Source organism: Trachypithecus francoisi, unplaced genomic scaffold (assembly GCF_009764315.1).
Source record: "Trachypithecus francoisi isolate TF-2019V2 unplaced genomic scaffold, Tfra_2.0 Lachesis_group18, whole genome shotgun sequence".
In the NCBI taxonomy this organism is placed as follows: domain Eukaryota; kingdom Metazoa; phylum Chordata; class Mammalia; order Primates; family Cercopithecidae; genus Trachypithecus; species Trachypithecus francoisi.
In genome coordinates, this window is record NW_022681463.1 from 2,430,177 (window position 1) to 2,450,854 (window position 20,678).

General features: G+C 57.3%; 1 protein-coding gene across 14 annotated transcripts in view; it reads right to left on the minus strand.

Annotated features, from left to right (window-relative positions):
• Positions 1-20,678, minus strand: part of MCF2L (MCF.2 cell line derived transforming sequence like) — a 195,612-nt gene that overhangs the window by 76,138 nt on the left and 98,796 nt on the right. For all 14 annotated transcript variants that reach the window (XR_004428947.1, XM_033177185.1, XM_033177184.1 and 11 more), the window contains one exon: positions 6,437-6,520. Coding sequence is in view for 13 of the 14 variants with exons in the window: in XM_033177185.1 (XP_033033076.1) it covers positions 6,437-6,520 (84 nt within the window). In the remaining variant the exon portion in view is untranslated. The remainder of the gene's footprint in view (positions 1-6,436; positions 6,521-20,678) is intronic.

The window sequence follows — 20,678 nt, forward strand, 5'->3', positions numbered from 1 at the left end:
CACACACAGCTACACATACAAACATGCTACACACACAGCTACACATGCATACGCACACACACTACACATACATCTACACATACATCTACACATACACATCTGCACATACATCTACACATGCACACGCACACACTACACGTACACACATATACACACTACACATACATCTACACATACACAGCTACACATGCACGTGCACACATACTACACATCTACACATCTACACATACACATATCTATATATACACACATATACACACTATACATACACACATCTACACATGCACACCCACTACACATACACACATCTATACACACACATCTACACATATACACTGCTACGGATTGGATATTTGTCTTCCCCCGAATTCATGTGTTGAAATGCTAACCCCAGGCGGACAGTGCTGGGAGGTGGGGCCTGTGGGAGGTGAGGAGGCTGTGGGAGTGGGGCTCTGTGGGATTCTGTGGGCTTGCTCTGCTCGCCGGGCCACATGAGGACAGTGAGAAGGCGGCAGTCTGTCAATCAGGAAGTGAGCCCTCACCAGGCAGCACATCTGCCGGTGCCTTCGTCCGGGACTTCCCGCTCCAGAACCAAGAGAAATAAACTCCTGTGGCTTAAACCACCCAGTCCAGGGGACTTTGTCACACATGCACACACGTGCTGGGCAGGAGGCGTGTGTGATGGCCAAGCTGGGTGACCAAGGGTGGGACGACTCACACGTGTGTCCTGCTTCGTTTTCTCCATGGACACGATGCATCTTAGGGACTCCCCCCTGAGTGATGCACCGGCCCAAACATGGCTTTAGAAACTCACCCACATGAGCTGCTTAGGAATGAAAGCATTCATGTGGTTAATTTACTGTGATATCTGTATGCTACGTTAACTGTCGGGTAGGAAAATCTTAAAATAAGAACTAAATAAAAACCTCCTGTCAGTGTGAAGATGACATCAAGAAGGCATCACTTTCTGAAACTGGACCCTGCTTAGCCACACGGAGCTCCTACCTGGACAGGATGCCTTTGTCAACACCACTCGTTTATGGCAGTGACTCACATTGTCAACACCACCCCTTTATGACTCACATTTGCACACAGGTTGTTTGTTGGTCTCTCTGGGCGGCCATAACAAACCACCACAGACCGGGAGGCCCAAATAACAGAAATTTATCGCACAGCTCTGTCCAGGTAAGTCCAAGATTAAGGCACCCACAGACCTGGTGTCTGGTGACAGCGGCTTCCGCATTCACAGAGGTCTCCTTGAGGCATGGCCACGCTGCAGAAGGAGATCTGGTTTCTTCAGCCCCTTACAAAGGCACTGATCCCACCTGGGAGCTCTACCTTCATGATCTAATCTCCCCCCAAAGGCCTCGCCTCCCCAAACATCACCTCCGGGGTTAGGGTTCGACATCTGAATTCGGAGGGACACAAACATTTATCCCACAGCAACTGGTTTGAGGTCGTGCAACCATCGGATTCCTTGAAGCAGGTCCAGAAAGGAGCACATGCGGCTCCGCCCAAACCTAACAGGATTCCTGTCTCCATCTCACGACTTTGATTCTCCGCAGAACACCCAGGGCCACCCCAGTGATCCTGTGTCCATTTCTGTTTCTCTCCAGCAAGGGCAAACTCCCATGGGCAGGGAACGTCTGTTTGTCTGTGGCTGAAGCCTGGGTGTCAAAAAGCTGTTGGCCTCAGGGAGTGCAGGATCGGATCGGTCCCCATAGGTTGGAGCAGCCGTCAGGTCGTGGTGAGCGCAGACTGAGCTTGGGACTTGGTGGCTGGAGCCTCAGACCATGTGCCAGGAAGCCTCCGGCGTCCTTCCCCACTTCGAATCCCTCTCTCAGGACTGCCCATGCAGGTGCCACCGTGGAGTCCTGCAGCTCATCTGAGAACTGCAATTCAGCTGCACACTTAATCCTCAGGATGAGATGTAAGCTGGGACCAAACCAAAATGGGGTGGGAGAAGGGGCAAGACAGGAGGGGGCTTGTGCAGCGAGCGCTTGGGGAAGGTGAGGAAAGGAGAAAAGACGAAGGTCTCCAGTGTTCTTCCCGGGAAGACAGCACAGGCCAGGGGGAGGGTCTCCTAAGTCTGCGCCGTCTCCACACACCTGGGGCTGCCTGGACATGGGATGGAACAATCCTGTCAAATCCAGGTCCCTGGACAGCTGATGGCTGCCTCTGACCATGCCACATTCCTGTAAAAGCAAAACGAGATTTCCAAGAGCTGCCTGGGCAGTGGAAGGGGGCTGCCATCCGCAGCAGGGGTGAGACACGCAGCGCAAGTGGCCTCTGCGTTCCAGGCACGGCCTCCATTTCAGCTTTGTGGTTTTCACTGGTGGCAAGTCTGTTCTCAGCGTTTTTCACTTCAGATCATAAGTTCCTCAGTGGTAAATTCTCCAGCCCTGTTTTTAGCTCTTGCTGACGGTCGGCAAGTTGAAGCATCTTTTCTAGGATGACACAAGGACTGAGTTCTGAGCCCACGACTGCCTCGGGGCCTGCTCCGACCGCCACACCAGGGGACGCGCCATTGCCTCTGGGTCTGGGGCACCCATGCGCCCCCCGCAACCCTCATCCTTCAGGAAGAAAGAGTCAAACGGCTGACTCGCGGGACGCGGCTCTGCCCGGAAGGACGAGAATAATCAAGAATTTACATGTAGGATATTTCCTGATTTTACACCCAATTCCTCGTTCCTCAAATCTCAGAAAACTAGAGGGGACAGTAGGGTGGCAGGTCTCGCAGCTTCAGGGTGAAGCGAAGTGCTTTTGGGGCAGATGTCACTGTGAGTAGAGGGCGTGGATGACAAGGGACGCAGGCTGAACTGGGAGCTGCTATCTGTGGGTGACAGACACAGAGTCCAGGTGTGATTCCGCAGCTCGTCCTGACTTTGGGCAGCAACGTATGGGGGTCTGGAGCCTCCGAGGTGTAGGCATCCCTCACTCGGCCGCCTTTCAAAAGCTGCCTCATTTGGATTCGGGACCTGGACAGAGCTGTGGGGCTCTGCCTGGCACCTGTGCATCCACAGATCACAGAGGCAGAAGAGAGGGGACCACACACGTCACACGGGCAGTCCTGGCTCCACGGCACACAGCACAGGGCCGGCGCGGACGTCTGCAGGGAGGAGAAATCAGCAGGGCACGTGGAAAGAAATGCAGTCTCCTCTTGAAAAGGAGAATTCGGGCCGGGCGCGGTGGCTCAAGCCTGTAATCCCAGCACTTTGGGAGGCCGAGACGGGCGGATCACGAGGTCAAGAGATCGAGACCATCCTGGCTAACACGGTGAAACCCCGTCTCTACTAAAAAATACAAAAAAAAAAAAAAAACTAGCCGGGCGTGGTGGCGGGCGCCTGTAGTCCCAGCTACTCGGGAGGCTGAGGCAGGAGAATGGCGTAAACCCGGGAGGCGGAGCTTGCAGTGAGCTGAGATCCGGCCACTGCACTCCAGCCTGGGCGACAGAGTGAGACTCTGTCTCAAAAAAAAAAAAAAAAAGAAAAGGAGAATTCGGAGCCATTCCTTCTGACATCTTTAGTTTTTTGCTCTGGCACTTCATGGAAGCCATTCTAGGCATGCAGAGACCAGCGAATTCAGCCAATGTCCACAGAACAGGCTGGGGCGCCAACCTGTGGGCTCCAGCCACAGGGAAGGGTCTCGCCCAGCTGGGCCCAGCGCCACGGTGGTCCGTGTGCAGGAGTGGCTGGCGGGGGAGTCTGTGTTTCCTTCGGGTGGAGTGAGACAGGGAGAGCGAGTCCTGTGGGTGATGCTGGGGCAGGAGGGGAGCCCCGCTTGGGGGCAGCTGTCAAGACAGCAAACCTCGGAGTCAGATTTACCGAGTCCAAGGCGGGCCCTGAAAGGCACATACACTCCCTGTCCCAGCAGCCTGTGAACATGACTTTGTTTGGAAAAGTCTTTGCAGCAAAGGTAACAAAGTTTTCAAGATGAGACCATGATGGATTATACGGTGGGCCCTAAATCTCATGACGGGTGTCCTGGGAGAAAGACAGAGGGGCTTTGAGGCAGAAGAGGAGACGTCGATGTGCAGGTGAGGTGGCTGCGTGAAGACGCCAAGGGACACCAAGGAACACCTGTGCCCCCGAAGGAGCCTCCGGAAGGGGCACACCCCAGGGAACCTGAAAGACGAACCCCGGATGTTTCCGTTCCCCAGTGCACGGCCTTTGTCATGAGGACACAGAAGGGGGCTTCATGGCAGGAACCCGGAGTGCAGGTGCAGCCTCAGGACGCAGCTGTGCTGGATACGGTGAGGAGGGGACGGGGTGATTGGAGACCTACAGACCCGAGGCTGCCACAGACTTCATCCAAATCTGCACATCTGCAAGAGAAGCTCAAGCCGACACCGATCCGTCTCAGACGCGGTAGTGCTGCTACGACCTGGATCCCGAGAACAGCGTGGCGTGCCCGGGGTCCCACCCCAGACGGGCCCACAGCTGAGCCCTCTGTACGTGGCTCTGAGGCTGGGTGCACCTCTACGAGCCAGGAGGCAGCTGTGAGCAAGCCTAGCCCTCAGGAGGGACCCACGCCACACACAGGAGGATGTGAGGACGTATAACGAGGGGGTGGAGCAAAGAGCAGGTGAGGAGGGAGAGGGCACGTCCAAGGGCGTGCCTCTGAGCAAGGACCTGAGGGGACAGGCCAGCCACAAGCCCCGTGGAAAAAATTTGCTGCATGGAGAGCGCCGCCCGTGCAAAGGCCCCGAGGTTGGTGGGAGGCAGGGCGATAGGGAAGCAGCCTGCCTCCAGGGCGTGGGCAGGAGACGAGGTGGGGGCAGTGGTGCCACAGGGGACTCTGGCTTATATTCCAGGAGGGAGAGGAGCCCACGGAGGCTTTGGTGTGGTTCCCAAGATCACTGACGCTCAGGCACTTATCAGCTTGTGGGTCTCTGCTCAGGGTCTCTGGGCCCACATGGAGGGGTTGCTGGGCTGTGATTCTCTCTAAGCTCAGACTCTCCAGCTCCCCCAGGGGCTTGGCAGAGCTCTGCTCCCAGCTGCAGCATTGAGGCCCCAGGGTCCTGGCGGCTGCCCGTGCGGTGGCTCTTCTGCTCAGGCGGCCTCTGCCTCCTTCAGGGCCACACAGAGAACCCCTTTGTGTCAAATTCTCTCTGCACCTGGAATCTCTCATGCCAGGAAGAGCCCCACCTCTTTTAAGGGCTTAGCCGACTGGGTCAGGCCCACCAAGGAAGATCTTCAAGTTGCTGATTTGGGGCCTTACATTCATCTGCAAAATCCCCTCACAGAGTTCCTGGGCCGGCGTCTGAGGAACGACTGAGAAAAGGTGGGTGGCTGGGGCCGTCCCGGGACTCTGCCCTCCCAGGCACCACTGGGGTGGGGGCACTGCCTGGCAACTGAAGGAAGGTCGAGGCTGGAGGCCCAGGTCGGGGCCCTCCTGGTGGCAAAGCTGTGAGCCTCTTGGGAGTCGTGAAAGGGGCGGGGAGAGGCTGGGGACGCAGGAGGAACCGGCAGAAACCACGGTCCCTCTCCTGAGTCATCACCACACCTGGTCCCCGACGCAGGGGGATTGCAGCCCTTGTCCCTGGGAATTGTCAGTTCTCCAGAGACCCCCTTTCTATCCCTCCTCCTCCTGGGCCTCTCCGCCATGGAAAGCAGGACCGAGTCCCTGGACAGCTTCTCCTCCTCTGGCCATCATGTTGCTGTCTCTTCGATTTTGGTCTCGTAAAACTCGCCAGCTACACCTCGGCCCCTGGCAGTCAGCCTCCCTCAGACCCCGAGGCCCGGCCTGGGGTGTGGGCTGGCTCTGGAGGTGCCAGTGCGGGATGGAGGCCCCCCCATGCCAGCCATGGATTGGGGGCCGGGCTGCTAATGAGAATGCAGAGGGGCAGAGGCTGAGCTCCCGAGAGCATTGCACCCTCGGCATCAGGGCACCCTTATGTCCCAGGGAGGGCACACATTTCATGTTTTTTTTCTGATGGGTCCTGTTGGGCAGATTTGTTCACATAAGAACAGTGTCTGCACAGCTCAGGCTCACTGCAGGTGCCCTTGCTGCACCCACACGGCGGGGCTGGGAGCCTCACTATGTCCCCAAGTCTGCAGGCACCACCTCCACAGGTGTGCCAGACACAGGACTGGAGGCTGCAGTGGACAGAGGCGTGGCCTGGGAGGTGCCCAGATGCAGCAGGAACTGCGGGTCACTGAGGCCCATGGGCTCGGCCACCCACGCCCCACTCCATCTGTCCCTGGTGGCCGCTGTCAGGGGTGTCCAGGCCACGTCCCCCGACCCTCCCCCGCCCACCTCCTCCCAGTGGCTGTGTGCCAACTGGCATGGAGCTGCCCACTTCACAGAGATGGGGAGAGCCACCAGGTCACAGGTCAGACCCAAGGCAGTGAATGACCAGGCCGTGGGCACTGCTCAGCCCACAACTGGCCCCGGACCCCTCCCTCTCCACCCCGTCCCGGCTTCTGGAACTCACCGGACAGGTAAGCAAAGCGCTTCTTCAGCTGGTCCTGGATGTCGGCAGCACAGAGCGGGACGATGTCCTGGTGCATGATTTCATCTGCACGGAAAGAGCAGACAGCACGCGTCAGTCCCAGGAAGCTGCCTCACCCTGCAAGCGCCCACCCGATCCCAGGCAGAGCTGGCACATCCACAGGCACCTACGGGAGCGGATCACGTGGCTGGAAAAAGGCTTTTCAGTTTCCAATACGTGGAGGCCTTTGTTTCTCAGCGCACAAAAGCTGTGTGTTGAATGATTCACCATTGATTTTGAAAGTGTGGTATAAGAGGTTCAGAGAGAGGGACTGACAGACAGAGGGAAGGACAAAGAGAGAGACCTGGGCAGAGGGGAGGCAGGGGAGCAGCAGGAAAGGGCTTGGTCCTGGTCCTGGGACAAATACACTTTGGTCTGAGTCCCACTCACACTGGGGAAAATGTTCAGGTGACCCCTGCCTGCCTGTTGCAGGTGCAGTAACTTATGGCCTATGAGGAAAACCTGACCACGGAATGGGCCACTGCCTCTGCACACACGGGACCCTTGGGGGTCTGTGCCACATCCCTGGCCTTGCCATTAGCTGGACATAAATGAGGCAGGACGGCAACAGCAGGGTCAACTCCCACACCCATCCCCCCACCCAGCAGATTCCAGATGGGTCTGGACGCACTGAAGCACCTGTGGCCACCAGGCCAGCACCAGCCAGGAGCACGGGGGAAGCACTAGGCCAGCATCAGCTAGGAGCACGGGGTCAGTACCAGCTGGGACCACGTAGCCAACATCAGCCGGGAGCATGGAGCCTGCACCAGCCGGGAGCACTAGGCCAGCATCAGCTGGGAGCACGAGGTCAGCACCAGCCAAGAGCACGGGGCCAGCACCAGCCACGAACATGGGGGGAGCATGGGGCCAGCACCAGCTGGAAGCACAGGGTCAGCATCAGCCAGGAGCATGCAGCCAGCACCGGCTGGGAGCACGAGGTCAGCAAGACCCTCCAGGGAAAGCTGTGTGGACTGACAGGCTGGTGGTCTGTGCCACAGATCGGCTGCTGGGCTACTATGCCTCGGGGACACTGACCACTGACCACAGAGCAGACACGATTTCTGGCCAGCACGCTCATCATACAGCCACATTTGCAGTCTTGAACATTCACACAATTTCTCTCTGAAATCGGCCGGGCGCGGTGGCTCAAGCCTGTAATCCCAGCACTTTGGGAGGCCGAGACGGGCGGATCACGAGGTCAGGAGATCGAGACCATCCTGGCTAACACGGTGAAACCCCGTCTCTACTAAAAATACAAAAAACTAGCCGGGCGAGGTGGCGGGCGCCTGTAGTCCCAGCTACTCCGGAGGCTGAGGCAGGAGAATGGCGTAAACCCGGAAGGCGGAGCTTGCAGTGAGCTGAGATCCAGCCACTGCACTCCAGCCCGGGCGACAGAGCAAGACTCCGCCTCAAAAAAAAAAAAAAAAAAAAATGAAAGACACAGGACTCATGCTGATGACCTGAGAATGGCTTAAACGTTCAATTCTTCCACACCTGAGGACCCAGGCCACTAACAGCCTGAAGATATGGGACAGAAGTGTTTGTACCTGGAAATTCCCAGCGGAGGCCACAAGATAATATCTACCTGGCATCAGACTTAAATCCTGCTCTTCCAGTCTTGCAGACAAACAAGTGTAAACACGGGACGCAGTGGAACACACAGGGGCCCCTCCTGGGCCGTGTTGGCTGCGGCCCTGCCGGCTACGGGACTGCTTTGCCTCGGAGCGAGAGACAACCCTGGTGCTGGTGAGGAAGTGGCGGGACCACGGTGTCACGGGGCCTGCCAGAGCCAAGCAGATGTCAAGGCCCTTGTGCGGAGCCTCGCAGGGAGAGTTCAGGGCACAGACCCGTTCCCAGTATGCAACCATGTGTCAGCAATGGCTTCTTTTGTGGGAGAAAGAAACAGGCAAGCAGTAAAGCATGAAATACTTTTTTATGCTCCTGGCAGGGTGACTTCCACCGGCGCACACCTCTCTGGAATGTGCGTCTGGTGCAGCTGACGGCAGCCTAGACTGCGCAGTTGGATGTTCAGATTTTACAGTAAGTTTTTCTCTCCCACCAGGAGCGACTGTAGCCTCAGAGAGGAAATCAGGAGGCACCGTCCTCATATCCAACACCTGCTAACCCCACGAGAAGCACATTGCTGACATGGAAAGGGTCACAGGGGAAGGTCTCCTGGAGTTTTAGAAATTCTAGGGGCTACAAAAAAAGATTGTGGATACTGTGAGCTGGCAGGTTCATCACGGGGGGGACGGCTTGGACAGGGGGGTTCCAAGGTCGGTGATGGCCGCGGGATGCTGGTGGCCCAGGCTCACTGGGGCCACAAACGGGGAGGCATTGGCCCATGTCTGTGGCTCCCTCTCCGCACCTCAACTCTCAGAGGCCATCGACCGCAAGAGTCAGACATCCATGTGGACACCTTCCACCATGACTCCCAAACGCTGTTCTGGCAGCGCTGAGAGGTGGCGTGTCTGGCCTGGCCTGTTCCCTACGAGCTCAGGCGTTCCTGACCTGGCTCTGGACCTTACCGGCACCTGCTCTGGGGCCCTGCTGACAGCAAATGTCTTTCCCGTGTGTTAGAGACGGACAGACACTGCCCGCCGTCCCTCCACATTCTGAGAGAGTGGTGCGTGTGGGTGTGAAGCTGCCTCTGGGACAGGCTGTCCACTGTAGTCTCCTCAGCCACCCCTCCAGGGGCTGCCACACACTCGGGTCCTTGGAAGGGTGAGGTCTGGGCCTGGGGCCCTTGCTCAGCCGCTCCTCTTGTGGCCAGTCTGACCCCACTCAATTTCCTACCAAGATGCCACCTCAGAGAGGCCTTTCTCCACCTCCCCATCAGGCAGGGGCCCTCATGGCAGCCTGCACCCTCCATGGGTGCCTGCAAACCCCCACTCAAGGCTGCAGGGACCATGCCTGGGGTTCCCCACCCTCACCACAGGCCCTGGCCCAGCCGCTGTCCGTGCTAACGTAGCAGAGGAAGGGAGGGGGTGCCTTCCCAGAGCATCCTGTGGAATCCAATGTCAAGGCCCCAACCCCTCACTGGTGGGTTTCCACTTTCTGGCGTCACAGGCCCGTGGGGGGCAAAGCAACACCTGTGCATCATCCGCACTGCAGTGTCCACCGTCCACACCACCTGTCCACTGTCCACACTGCCTGGCCACCGTCCATACCGCCTGGCCACCATCCGCATCGCAGTGTCCACCGTCCACACCGCCTGTCTACCGTCCACACCACCTGTCCACCGTCCACACCGCCTGTCCACTGTCCACACTGCCTGTCCACCATCCGCACTGCAATGCCCACCGTCCACACCGCCTGTCTACCGTCCACACCACCTGTCCACCGTCCACACCGCCTGTCCACTGTCCACACTGCCTGTCCACCATCCGCACTGCAATGCCCACCGTCCACACCGCCTGTCTACCGTCCACACTGCCTGTCCACCGTCCACACCACCTGTCTACCATCCGCACTGCAGTGTCCACCTGCTGGCAGCCCCCAGTGCCTCTGGACTCTTTGGGCCAGGACAAACTCTAAATATTGTCCTTAGACCTCATTCTGGGTTTGAAAAGCAGGGTTCCCCATGTGCATAATCAGAAACTGCACACAGCTAAGCTCATACAAATAAACTCTAACATATCACGACATCTGAAGTGGTCACCGGCCACTCTGTGAACCTGAAAAGGCCTGCGGACGCTCTCCGACCCACAGCAGAGTGTCGGCCTTCTCCCATTCTTCATGGAGCCTTCTGCAGGCGGCGGCCCTGGGATTTTCAGGGCACTGGGCGTTCTTCCATTTACGTGTGTAAGTTTTCATTCTTCCTGGTTTTTTGAACCCACTCAAGAATGATGGGAAAAATTGCCCTTTATGATCATAATTTCTATAAAAGTTCCAATCTACTTAATTTTGCAGCCACAAGACTAAGAAGTGCATGGAACAATGGTGGCCACTCGGTTCAGGAGACAGGTCCCCGGAGGAGACGCAGGCAGGCGAGCGTGGCCTCTGTGGGGCTCCGTGCTGTCGGATGTCTGGGAGGTGGTGGGCCCCTAACCCGTCTTCGCCACCCAAGGCCCAGCTCCCTCCCCAGCCCCACCCTAACCAACTCCCCAGTGATGACCCCATGACGACCCCACGGCAGGTCTGAGAGGGGAGGGTTAGGGCCTCATGTCTGAGGCTGGGCAGAGGTTGCCCCGCCCATTCCCCCCGCTGTGTGGGCAGAGGCAGCAGGTGGGACTGGCGAGGGGGTGGCCAGGCCTGCCCCTGCCCGTTCCCAGCACTGACCACAGTAGCCCCACCTGGGAGGGCCGATCTCTTCTGGCCACTACAGGGCCGACGTGGTGAGATTTGCCAAGGGTGGGAAGGGCAGAGGTGCCCTTGGCTCACCTGATACACAGGTGAACCCCCCCGCCCCCCACCGAGTTTTCCTCACAGAAACAGGGTCCCAGCAAAGACAGTCCAGGGAGGGGAGCCATGTGTCTATCTTTAGATCTCTTTGTTCCAACAAAACGAGACGACTGAGGCAAACTTCCTTCCTCTTACAGGCTGACTCAAAAGCTTGCTTGATTTGACGGCAATTTCATCCTGAAAACTGGGAGTGGGGGATGGGGAGTGGGGGTGGGAGGGCAGCCAAGACATCTGAGCAGCATCCCGGGCACCCTTTCCAGCCCAGGTGACCTCGCAAGCAGCAGAGAGAACACAGGAGATGGGGATGGGAGCCAGGTGGGGCCCCGGAAATCCTCTCACGGTGGGGGTGGGGGTGGGGTACACCGTCACAGGTGGAGCTGGGTGGGGCCCTGGAAACCCTCTCACAGTAGGGGTGGGGGTGGGCTGTCACAGGTGGAGGCAGCAAGGCAGCTCCTGGCAGCAGGAAGAGGCCCAGGTGAGGGAGGAAAGCCCATCTCTGGTGCTCACTGGTGACCGTGGGCAGAGGAGAGGACAAGGCTCTCCACATAGCAGCCTGGGGCCGTGGGGCCCAGCCCATCTTTTGCCAATTGTCTCCTTTTATTTATTCTGGCAACAAGCCCATTCCCAAAGGCTTCTGCATCCTGTCCATCGGACGGGACAGTCGTGCCTTTTCAAAGTCCAAGGCTGAGCGTCAGATGGGATTACGTCACCAGATCGTCCGGCCAGAGGCCTTTCCCAAGCCCATCCATGAGGATCTCCAAAGCCAGGAAGGGCAGGGCTGCAAAGCAGGGCAGTAAGAAAGGCAGGCCGCAAAATCTGAACAAAATCTAAATTCAGTGAGGAGAATGCCTGAACCACAGGCTTCAGACAAGGACACCCCAGGAGGCCAGCGTCCCCGTCCCCTCCAGACAAGCTCCTGACACCACGTGGGTCAGGGAGGAGAACCAGGACACCCCGGGGCCAGCGCCCCATCCCTGCCATTGGGACAAAAGGGCGTCCACACCTCTGTTTGTGACGTGGGTTAAAGGGTCTGTTTGATTTTGCATTCCCGATGCTCAAGGTTTATCCTGACGTGGTTGGCAGAATTCTCACTTACATTAAATCTCAAATATTTCTAACGAGCCATTTGCTAGTGGGTTAGGTATAAATATTTCATGTCACATACACAGTGACTTAAATCCCATGGCTCACTAAATAATCTTTCTCTGATCTCAGAAAGCTTCACCTTTACATATTTTAAAATAAAAGGCCCGGCCAGAAAAGATGGTCGACAGAAGTGGTGATCGGGAAACACCGGCCCGACCACGGGGGTGTCATCTCAGACCCGCAAAACCAACCAACAAGGGCCAGGAGCCGGCGGACGCCCCCGCGGGGTGCAGGAGTCAGCGCACAGCCTCCCTGCAGAACCCTCCGGACGCCCTTTGGAGCGAGACGGTTTACACCTCGGGTAGGGAGGACACACACGTCCCGCACTTGGGTCAATCTCCTCTGGGGTCGTCTCCAGAGCCGCCCTCTCCACGCTGCCTCGCCCTGGCTTGCAAAGCCCTGGGTTCTCTGATGCAGGCGGACGCGAGAATCCCCTGGAGCGTGTCCTCAGCACACGTGGGGGTGTTGTTTGGGACCAAGCTCCTGCCTAGGCCCCAACAGACCAGACTGAAAATCAAAATGAAGTCCCCACGCTCACCAAGGGTTGTTACCGGACCGTGGAGAAAACAGGAGACAGAGAGGCCAGTCTTCCAACCAGGCCAGGCTCTGTCTTCCTTGGCATAGTCACGGAGGTCCCTCTTTTTGTTGTTCTTGTTCTCAACTTGTTTAATATGTAAAAGGGCAATCAAAACGGTGGTCAGAATTTCCATTTCTGATACATTCTTAGAATGCAGCCCATCCAGAAAGCATCACTTCAAACAGATGAAGAACTACCCAACTTTTTCTGTCTCGAAGACTGTTTGCTTAGATTTTAAAAAGACCTAATTCCATGAGTTATGGCAGTGAATTTAACCATTTTAAATTAAATATAAAAACGTGGAGGTTCTGAGCTGCCCGCAGAGGTGGGACTCCTACGAGGGTGACTGCTGAAATCCAGGGGCTGAGACATGGCCACTCACAGCATTACCGTTCCCCTGTAACAAAGGGTTAAGACTTTACCATAACTTAATTATACATTCATTACGGTGCTTTAAAAGAGTCAAGCCTAAATAAATTCTTCACACTGTCAAAAAGATATACATACTTGGCTGGGCACAGTGGCTCACACCTGTAATCTCAACACTTTGGGAGGCCAAGGTGGGCAAATCACTGAGGTCAGGAGTTCGAGACCAGCCTGGTCAACATGGCTAAACCCCCCTCCCTACTAAAGATACAAAAATTAGCTGGGCATGGTGGCAGGTGCCTGTAGTCCCAGGTACTCAGGGGTCTGAGGCTGGAGAATCACTTGAACCTGGTAGGCAGATGTTGCTGTGAGCCGAGATTGTGCCACTGCACTCCAGCCTGGGCAACAGAGTGAGACTCCATCTCAAAAAAAAAAAAAAAAAAAAAGAAAAGAAAAAAAGATAAACATACTAAAAACCCATTTAAGCACAAACTTAGTTACGTGACAGCTCTTGGCCTAGGCCACACGCGTGTGCAGAGATCTTCTGTTTCTCCAAGCTTGATGTAAGTCCGGCAATCACCTAATGTGAAACTAATCCTTACGACACAGAGCCGCCTAAAGTGACCAGTCGGTCAATTCTCCCGCTGACTCCCCAAGCTTACAAAGGACAGTGACTGAGGCCACCGAACCGCGTTTGCTCGGTTTCTGCTTTCTTCAGCCCTGTCCACACAGCCGGCTGTGATTCACTGGAGCTCTTATTCTAGTTCATGGAATGAAGTGCTGCCCACTCTAGAACTGCCAGCACAGCCCAGTGAGATCTTTAAATCACACGGATTGCAATTGGATCTTCTGGCAGGTATTCCCTATCTCTCTGCCCCACAGTGGCCACGGCCCACTCAAGTGATTTCACAACCACGATGCAGAGGTCTCGAGGTGAGGCTCCCAGGTGACGCCGATGTGGGGTTGTTCTCAAGGTCACATTGTCTGAGCCAGGGGCTCCAGGAGGGTCTGTCATCAAGGAGGGCACTTGCCTGCTCACCAGCATTTTTATGAACGTTTCCTGGTATCAAAAAAATGGCCCAAGTGCAGTTTCAGCCAGGTGGGCCTCGGCGTCCACCCCACACCTGGCAGGCTCTGCACGGGGCGTGGATCTGTGTGCATTCATGCTCTGCCTGCATTCGTGCCCAGCTGCATTCATGCTCTGGCTGCATTCGTGCCCAGGCTGCATTCGTGCCCTGGCTGCATTCGTGCCCTGGCTGGGGGTAATCACACCATCCATGCAATGTCTTCTGAGCTAGAACAACTTAAAAAATCATGGGGCAGAGGGACCAGAGACCAAAGTGACTGAGAGCCACTGTCTGAGTGACACAGGAGGCCGGGTTTCAGGATGAGGGACACAGATCCTTCCAGAGTTCAGAGACCCTGGCCCTGCCACCCTCTCCCCTGAGGGCCGGGCTGGCTGCCAGCTCTGCCACCTCTGGTCACAGCCCCACCTGCTGCACAGTACCCACGTCTCCACTGCCTCCCCACACCCCGCCTCCCGGGCCACATGCTCAGGGCGTTCTCAGGTGACTGCTGAGTGAGCAGGGCTGGTGGCACCCACAGGGAGCATTTCCACAGGGCCCAGACCCAAGGGTCTTGAACAACTTAGGGTCTCCCACCATCCCCCACTGAGATGCATACATCTCTCCCTTTCTCTCCTGGAGGCCGTCCAGGGTGCACCTGCTCTCCCAGCCACTGTCTTCCAGCACCTGTCCTGTTCAGAGGCAGCTGAGCTCTCACACAGACCCCCTGTCCGCAGAAGGGGTTGCACCAGCAGCTGCACCTGGAACGACTGGGTTCCAGGGAGCAAGGGCATGCCCGGGAGACCCCTCAGGATTCAGATGAGGACCACCCGTGCTCTTGGGGGGAGGATCAGGCCAGAAAGACAGTTTTCCCACTCAGTCCTGGCACCAGTGATGGAGTGAGTCCTCGCAAGGACCTAGGGAGCAGGAAGCCTCAGCATCCTCGTTTGAAAGATGGGGAATTCAAGGTCAGGCTCAGCTGTGAGCAGCCCAGGCCTGCAGGGCAGGCAGTGCCAGGACCAAGCCCATGCCATGTGCTCCAGCGCCTGGGACCTTCACTGCCACGGGCTCAACTGTGAGGCTATGGAGAGGCTCTCACGAGGCCTGGGAGGGTGCCAACATGCGTGTTTCCAGGCTAATGGGTGGGTGAGACCCCAGCGGCTGGGACAGGGCACGCCTGTGGGCAAGAAGGCGGGGACATGGCAGGGCACGGCCTCCCATTACACAGGAGCTGCCCAGAGTCACGGGACATGTTGGAGCCATCAGGGAGCTTCGAGCCCAGTGATTTTCGCTAAGCAGCCCCATTCACTCAGCTCTGTTCACTGTGCAGGGTGTTGTGAATGGAGCCACAGGCTGGCTCCTCACTTGCTGAGCTTCTGGCTTCTGGCTATTTTTTCCAGCTATATTGAGAAAAATAATTGTATATATTTAAGGTGCACACGTGCTCTTTTGATACAGTTCACATTGTGAAACCACAGCCACCACCAAACTCACTGGTGACTGTCACCTCCCACAGCTGCCATTTCCTTTTGCAGTCAGAATACTCAACATCCACTCCCAGCAAACCTCAGGTACAAATACAGTGTTAACCACAGTCACCACAAACAGACCATAGCCACCTTGAAAAGATCACGGCCACCATGAACTGACCATGGCCACCATAAACCAATCACAGTCACTGTGAACAGCCCACAGCCACCACGGACTAACCATGGCCACCACGAACCAACCATGGCCACTACAAACAGGCCACAGCTACCACAAACTGACCATGGACACCACAAACCAACCACACCCACCACGAACCAACCACAGCCACCATGAATAGCCCATGGCCACCACAAACAGACCACCATGGCCACCATGAACAGATCACAGCCATCATAAACCAACCACAGCCACCATGAACAGCCCACGGCCACCATGAACCAACCACAGGCACCACAAACAGACCACGGCACCCTGAACAGATCACAGCCACCACAAACTGACCACAACCATCACAAACCAACCACAGCCACCATGAACAGCCCACAGCCACCATGGACTAACCACAGCCACCACGAACCAACCACGACCACCACAGACCACGGCCACCATGAACCAACCACAGCCACTATGAACAGCCCATGGCCACCACAAACAGACCACCATGACCACCATGAACAGATCACAGTCATCATAAACCAACCAGAGCCACCATGAACAGCCCACGGCCACCATGAACCAACCACAGCCACCATAAACAGACCACAGTCAGTCACCATCAACAGCCCATGGCCCACCATGAACAGACCCCCAGACTTCATTCATTCGGCACAACAGGAACTCTGTGTCCTCCGGCCAGCGTCTCCCCAGGCTTCCCCATCCCAGCCCCCAGTGGCCACCGTGCTTGTTGGCGTCTCTGACACCCCATATGCATGGGGCCGTGGCTTTGCCTCTCTGTGCCTGCAGTGATTTTACTCAGCAGGCCGAGGACACCTGCGTCCTGGAGGGTCAGACCAGAGCCAAACCTCCCCACTCACTGGGCCGGGGGGGAGGCGTGACCTGCACCGGCCATGAGGGAAGGGCCACAGCCTGGTCTGCCTGGAACACATGTTAAAAATGCCTAAAGGAGAACAAAAACGGTCGTCATAATGAATTCTTTCCTGTAAAATTAAAAACAACAGTCCTGACTGTACCACGGTGACCTCTCTGTGGAGTCCAAGTGCCTCAGGCCTTCTGCGCCTCCCCCAACTGGCCCCTTCTGGGCCCGAGGACAGACCCTCCGAGGCCAGCAGGGCTTGCCCCGCCCTGCATTTTACCTTCTGAGAAAAGTCACCCACATATGGCAAGCTCCTTAAAGGTCCCTAGGCCTCTGCAGGAGCAAGGAGGGGCACAGTGAGGAACGCAGGCCAGGCTGACCCCGGCTGACCCTGGCACCGACAATGCTTCTCCCTCAATGCACCCTAAGAGGATGTGAGACACTAAAACAGAGCCTGGGGCAGGTCCCCGGGCTGATCAAGGAACCGTCAGGACTCGGATGATTTCTCCTCTTGTCCACGGTGGTCCTGGCTTTGCCTGGTCCTTCAGGAGGGAACTGCAGGATGGGATGGCCGGGGCATCAGGGGTGCAGACCCGGGGGGCACCCAGGGGACACAACCTCCCTTAAGGCAACCACCTGCCCCCACTCACCCCGGAGCCTTCCACGGTGCCCCAGAGCCAACCCCATAACCCCGGTGGCCACCTGCACCTACTCATGCCCTCACCCAGGCTGGAGTACAGTTGTGCAATCATATCTTATTGCAGCCTTGACCTCCTGAGCTCAAATGATTCTCCCCTCTCAGCCTCCCAAGTGGCTGGGACTACAGGCACACACCACCACACCCAGCTTATTAATTTTTTTTTTCTCAGATATGAGGTCTTGCTATGTTGCCCAGGCTGGTCTCAAACTCCTGGGCTCAAGCGATCTCCTAGCCTCAGCCTCCCAAAGTGCCAGGATTACAGGCGTGAACTGCTGTGCCCAGCCAGTTCTTTATTTTAAAATTGGAAACTTTAGATGTTTATTCATTGCCATTGGTAGTTAAGGTCTGATTCAATAAAATTCACAAAGATGCTTATTTTATGAATTATTCATCAATAGTTAGCATAAGTACCCACTGGAAAATATAATTAGGACAAATCTCTTGAAAACGAGTACTCCACTCTTAGAAAAGCATCAACAAAACCCAGGCTGTTTCCTCCCCACGTGGCCCCTTCTCCAAGGACCTTGCCCCAAAGCTCCAGTTGTCAGGACAGGGCCAGTGTGGACCAGCAGCCCCTGAGCCCCAATCAGACCAAATGCACCCAAACCTGAGACCACAGAGGCTGCCCAGCCAGGTCCACAGGCTCGGCCAGGGGCCTCCCAAGTCCCATTTGCCTAGAGAGGGCAGCTTGTCACGCCTGGCACCACGGGTGGCCCCGCTGTGGGGACAGCAGTGGCCGGGTGTCTCCTCCAAGGAGGAGCTACAGCCTCTCCACCAGCCAGATGTGGGTGCTGCCGTCATTTGTCCACATAGCCTGTCTATGAGAAACCTCAAACAAAGGAGCCAGTGGAAAGGTGATCCAGCCTTCCGGGACCAGCACAGATGGTCCCTCACAGGCCAAGGGCAGAGGCGGCCCCAGTGCTCACCAGGGACCCCAGGGCCATGGCCTTAAACCATCCATCCGGCAAGGCCTGTGCACACCTTCCCTGCCAAGGAGCAGGGCTCCTCCCATCTTGGAGGCACCTGTCCCAACATCCATCCCTGGCATCCCCCAGCCCCAGGCTCCTGCCCCAGCAGCCTCCGAGGACAGGGCTGGGTCCAGAACGTCCACCCCAGCCCCATGTCCCCACACAATTGCCCCACACCTTCCGGGGAGGCAAGGACCCACCTGTGCCCCACGCACCTGCACCGGCCTTCAGCAGCAGCCACAGCGCCCAGAGGTCCCGGCACAGCAGTGACAGCCGGCTCACTGTCATGCTGCCCAATGCGAGTCAAGAGCCCCCAACCCGGCTCCTGGAACGCCCTTCCCGGGCACACAAAGGATGGCGCAGCACCAGCACCATCTTGGCTGCGGAGCAGGGACGCCACACCTTCCTGCGCTTGCTGCGCAGACCTGGCCTCTGCAGGGCAGCCGGCCGGCTGCTCCTCCCAGGGCCTCCGATTTGATGTCCCTGATTAAGGAGCAGCATCGGCTCACTTATCCCCGCTGCAGGCAGCTTAACTGTTGCAGTCCTGGCGACAGCTGAGCCCCGGCCCGGGAAGCTTCAGGTTCCTGGTGTTGCTTGTCTAGACCCTCCCTGCAGGGGCCCCATGCTCTGCCAAAGTCCCATCCACTGAGTGGATGGGCTGGCAGGGGCCATGCTTAGCAGAGATCCGTCCCCTGAGGCAGCCCCAAGGCTATGGGGACCTGGGCCGAGGTCCCCAACCCCTGAGCCAGCCCCAGAGCTGCAGGGACCTGGGCTGGCAGGAATGAGCTGTCCAGAGAGTATGCTGACCCAGGGGGCCGAGCCTTCTGCCCCTGGCAACGCATGCCCATGGGGAGTTGAGCCTTCGAGCGCCCGGGAGGCAGCTGCGTCTCCTGTTCTCATCTGTCCGTGGTCACTAAGTTCCTTTTAAAGCTGTGTGAGCAGGGGCTGTTCTCAGAATACCCCTGCACCGAGAACACAGAAGGCAGGCTCCTGGCTGCCTCTCTACTTTTCCAGGGCCCGGAGGGGGATACTTAAATACAACGCTTGAAAACTGGCAGTCCCGGCGGGGGGCTCCCAACCACTGCCCTGGGTGGGAGTCCCACGGAGAACTCGTTCAAACTCAGGTTCTGTCCCCGACGAGCTCCCAGGTGACCGGAGACCACTCGTCCAGGCCCAGAGTTTGAGCAGAAAGACCCAAGAAGCTAGGGGGAGCGACGCACATCTTCTGAGAACGTACCCAGCCCTGGAGTCAGCCCGAGCCAAGAAGGACTGGGAAGGACGCTGGATTTTGGTGGGACCCCGGCCTGCCATGTCCCTGCTGGCCCTGGCCTCTCCTGGAACCTCTCTCCGCAGAGCCTCACACCTGCCCTGACTCCTGCCCTGCATGTGACCAGCACAGCACAGCCAGCCCTCCAGGCTTCAGCTTCTCCCGCTGGGAACACTGGCTCTGGGGTTGGCTGACCCCGAATGCCAGACACCTGGCTCCTGCCTCTGGAAACCTCGGCTCCCTCACGTCCGCTTGCTGGAGGGGAAAGTATGGCTTTACCAGGCCCTGCCTCTGGGAACATCAGCCATGGATGCTTTTCTTGTGGGCATGATTGCACTGACAAGCACCAAAGCTAAGTCTAGAACCTCACCCTTCCTGCTGCGCACCCTGCGCACACCTAGAGGAGGGACGCTTAAGAGGGGCCACTGCTTTCTCCACACCTGGGTTCTCTTGAGAGTCAGCCTCATCCCTGGGGCAGGAACGTCACTTCTATAAGCCCCTCTGCAGCACTCACGCCCGCCGAGGGGCTGTGACATCCACCCATAATTATTTATGTCTTCCCAGCCCAGCTGTCCTTCCCTGTAAGCTTGGACCTGGGGCTGGCTGGTGCCCATGGTGTGAGCTGCCCCCGAGCCACAGCGAGTGTGGGCTCTGCACATTGACCCAGACCTCCCGTGTCTGGGATCTCTTGTGTTCCTATCTTCTGCCGTCAGAATGCATCCCAGATAAGCTCTCCCCGGAACACGAGCCCCGGGGGAGGCCACCGCGTCATGGCCCCTCACGCCGTCACCATGGCACCAGCTGATGCACCTGCCACCCGCACCTCAGGCCTGCCTCCGCTCTGGGGCCTGCCAGTGTCTTCACTCCTGGCCAACTTGCCACCCATGCCTCAGCCCTGCCTCCGCTCTAGGGCCAGGTGGCATTCATTCCCAGTCCACTCACCACCCGCACCTCAGCCCTGCCTCCACTCTGGGGCACACCGGCATCTTCATTCCCAGCCGACTCTAATGTCCGAAGCATGTTTTGCAGGAACAACTCCTACATCATCAGCTGGCAGGGGCATAGGAGCAGATCATGGTGCCACACATGGGTCCTCTTACAGCTGAGCACAGTCCAACGCATCCTCACCTCCAGCTTCCAACCCCCAACAGCAAAGCATACCCAGAGGC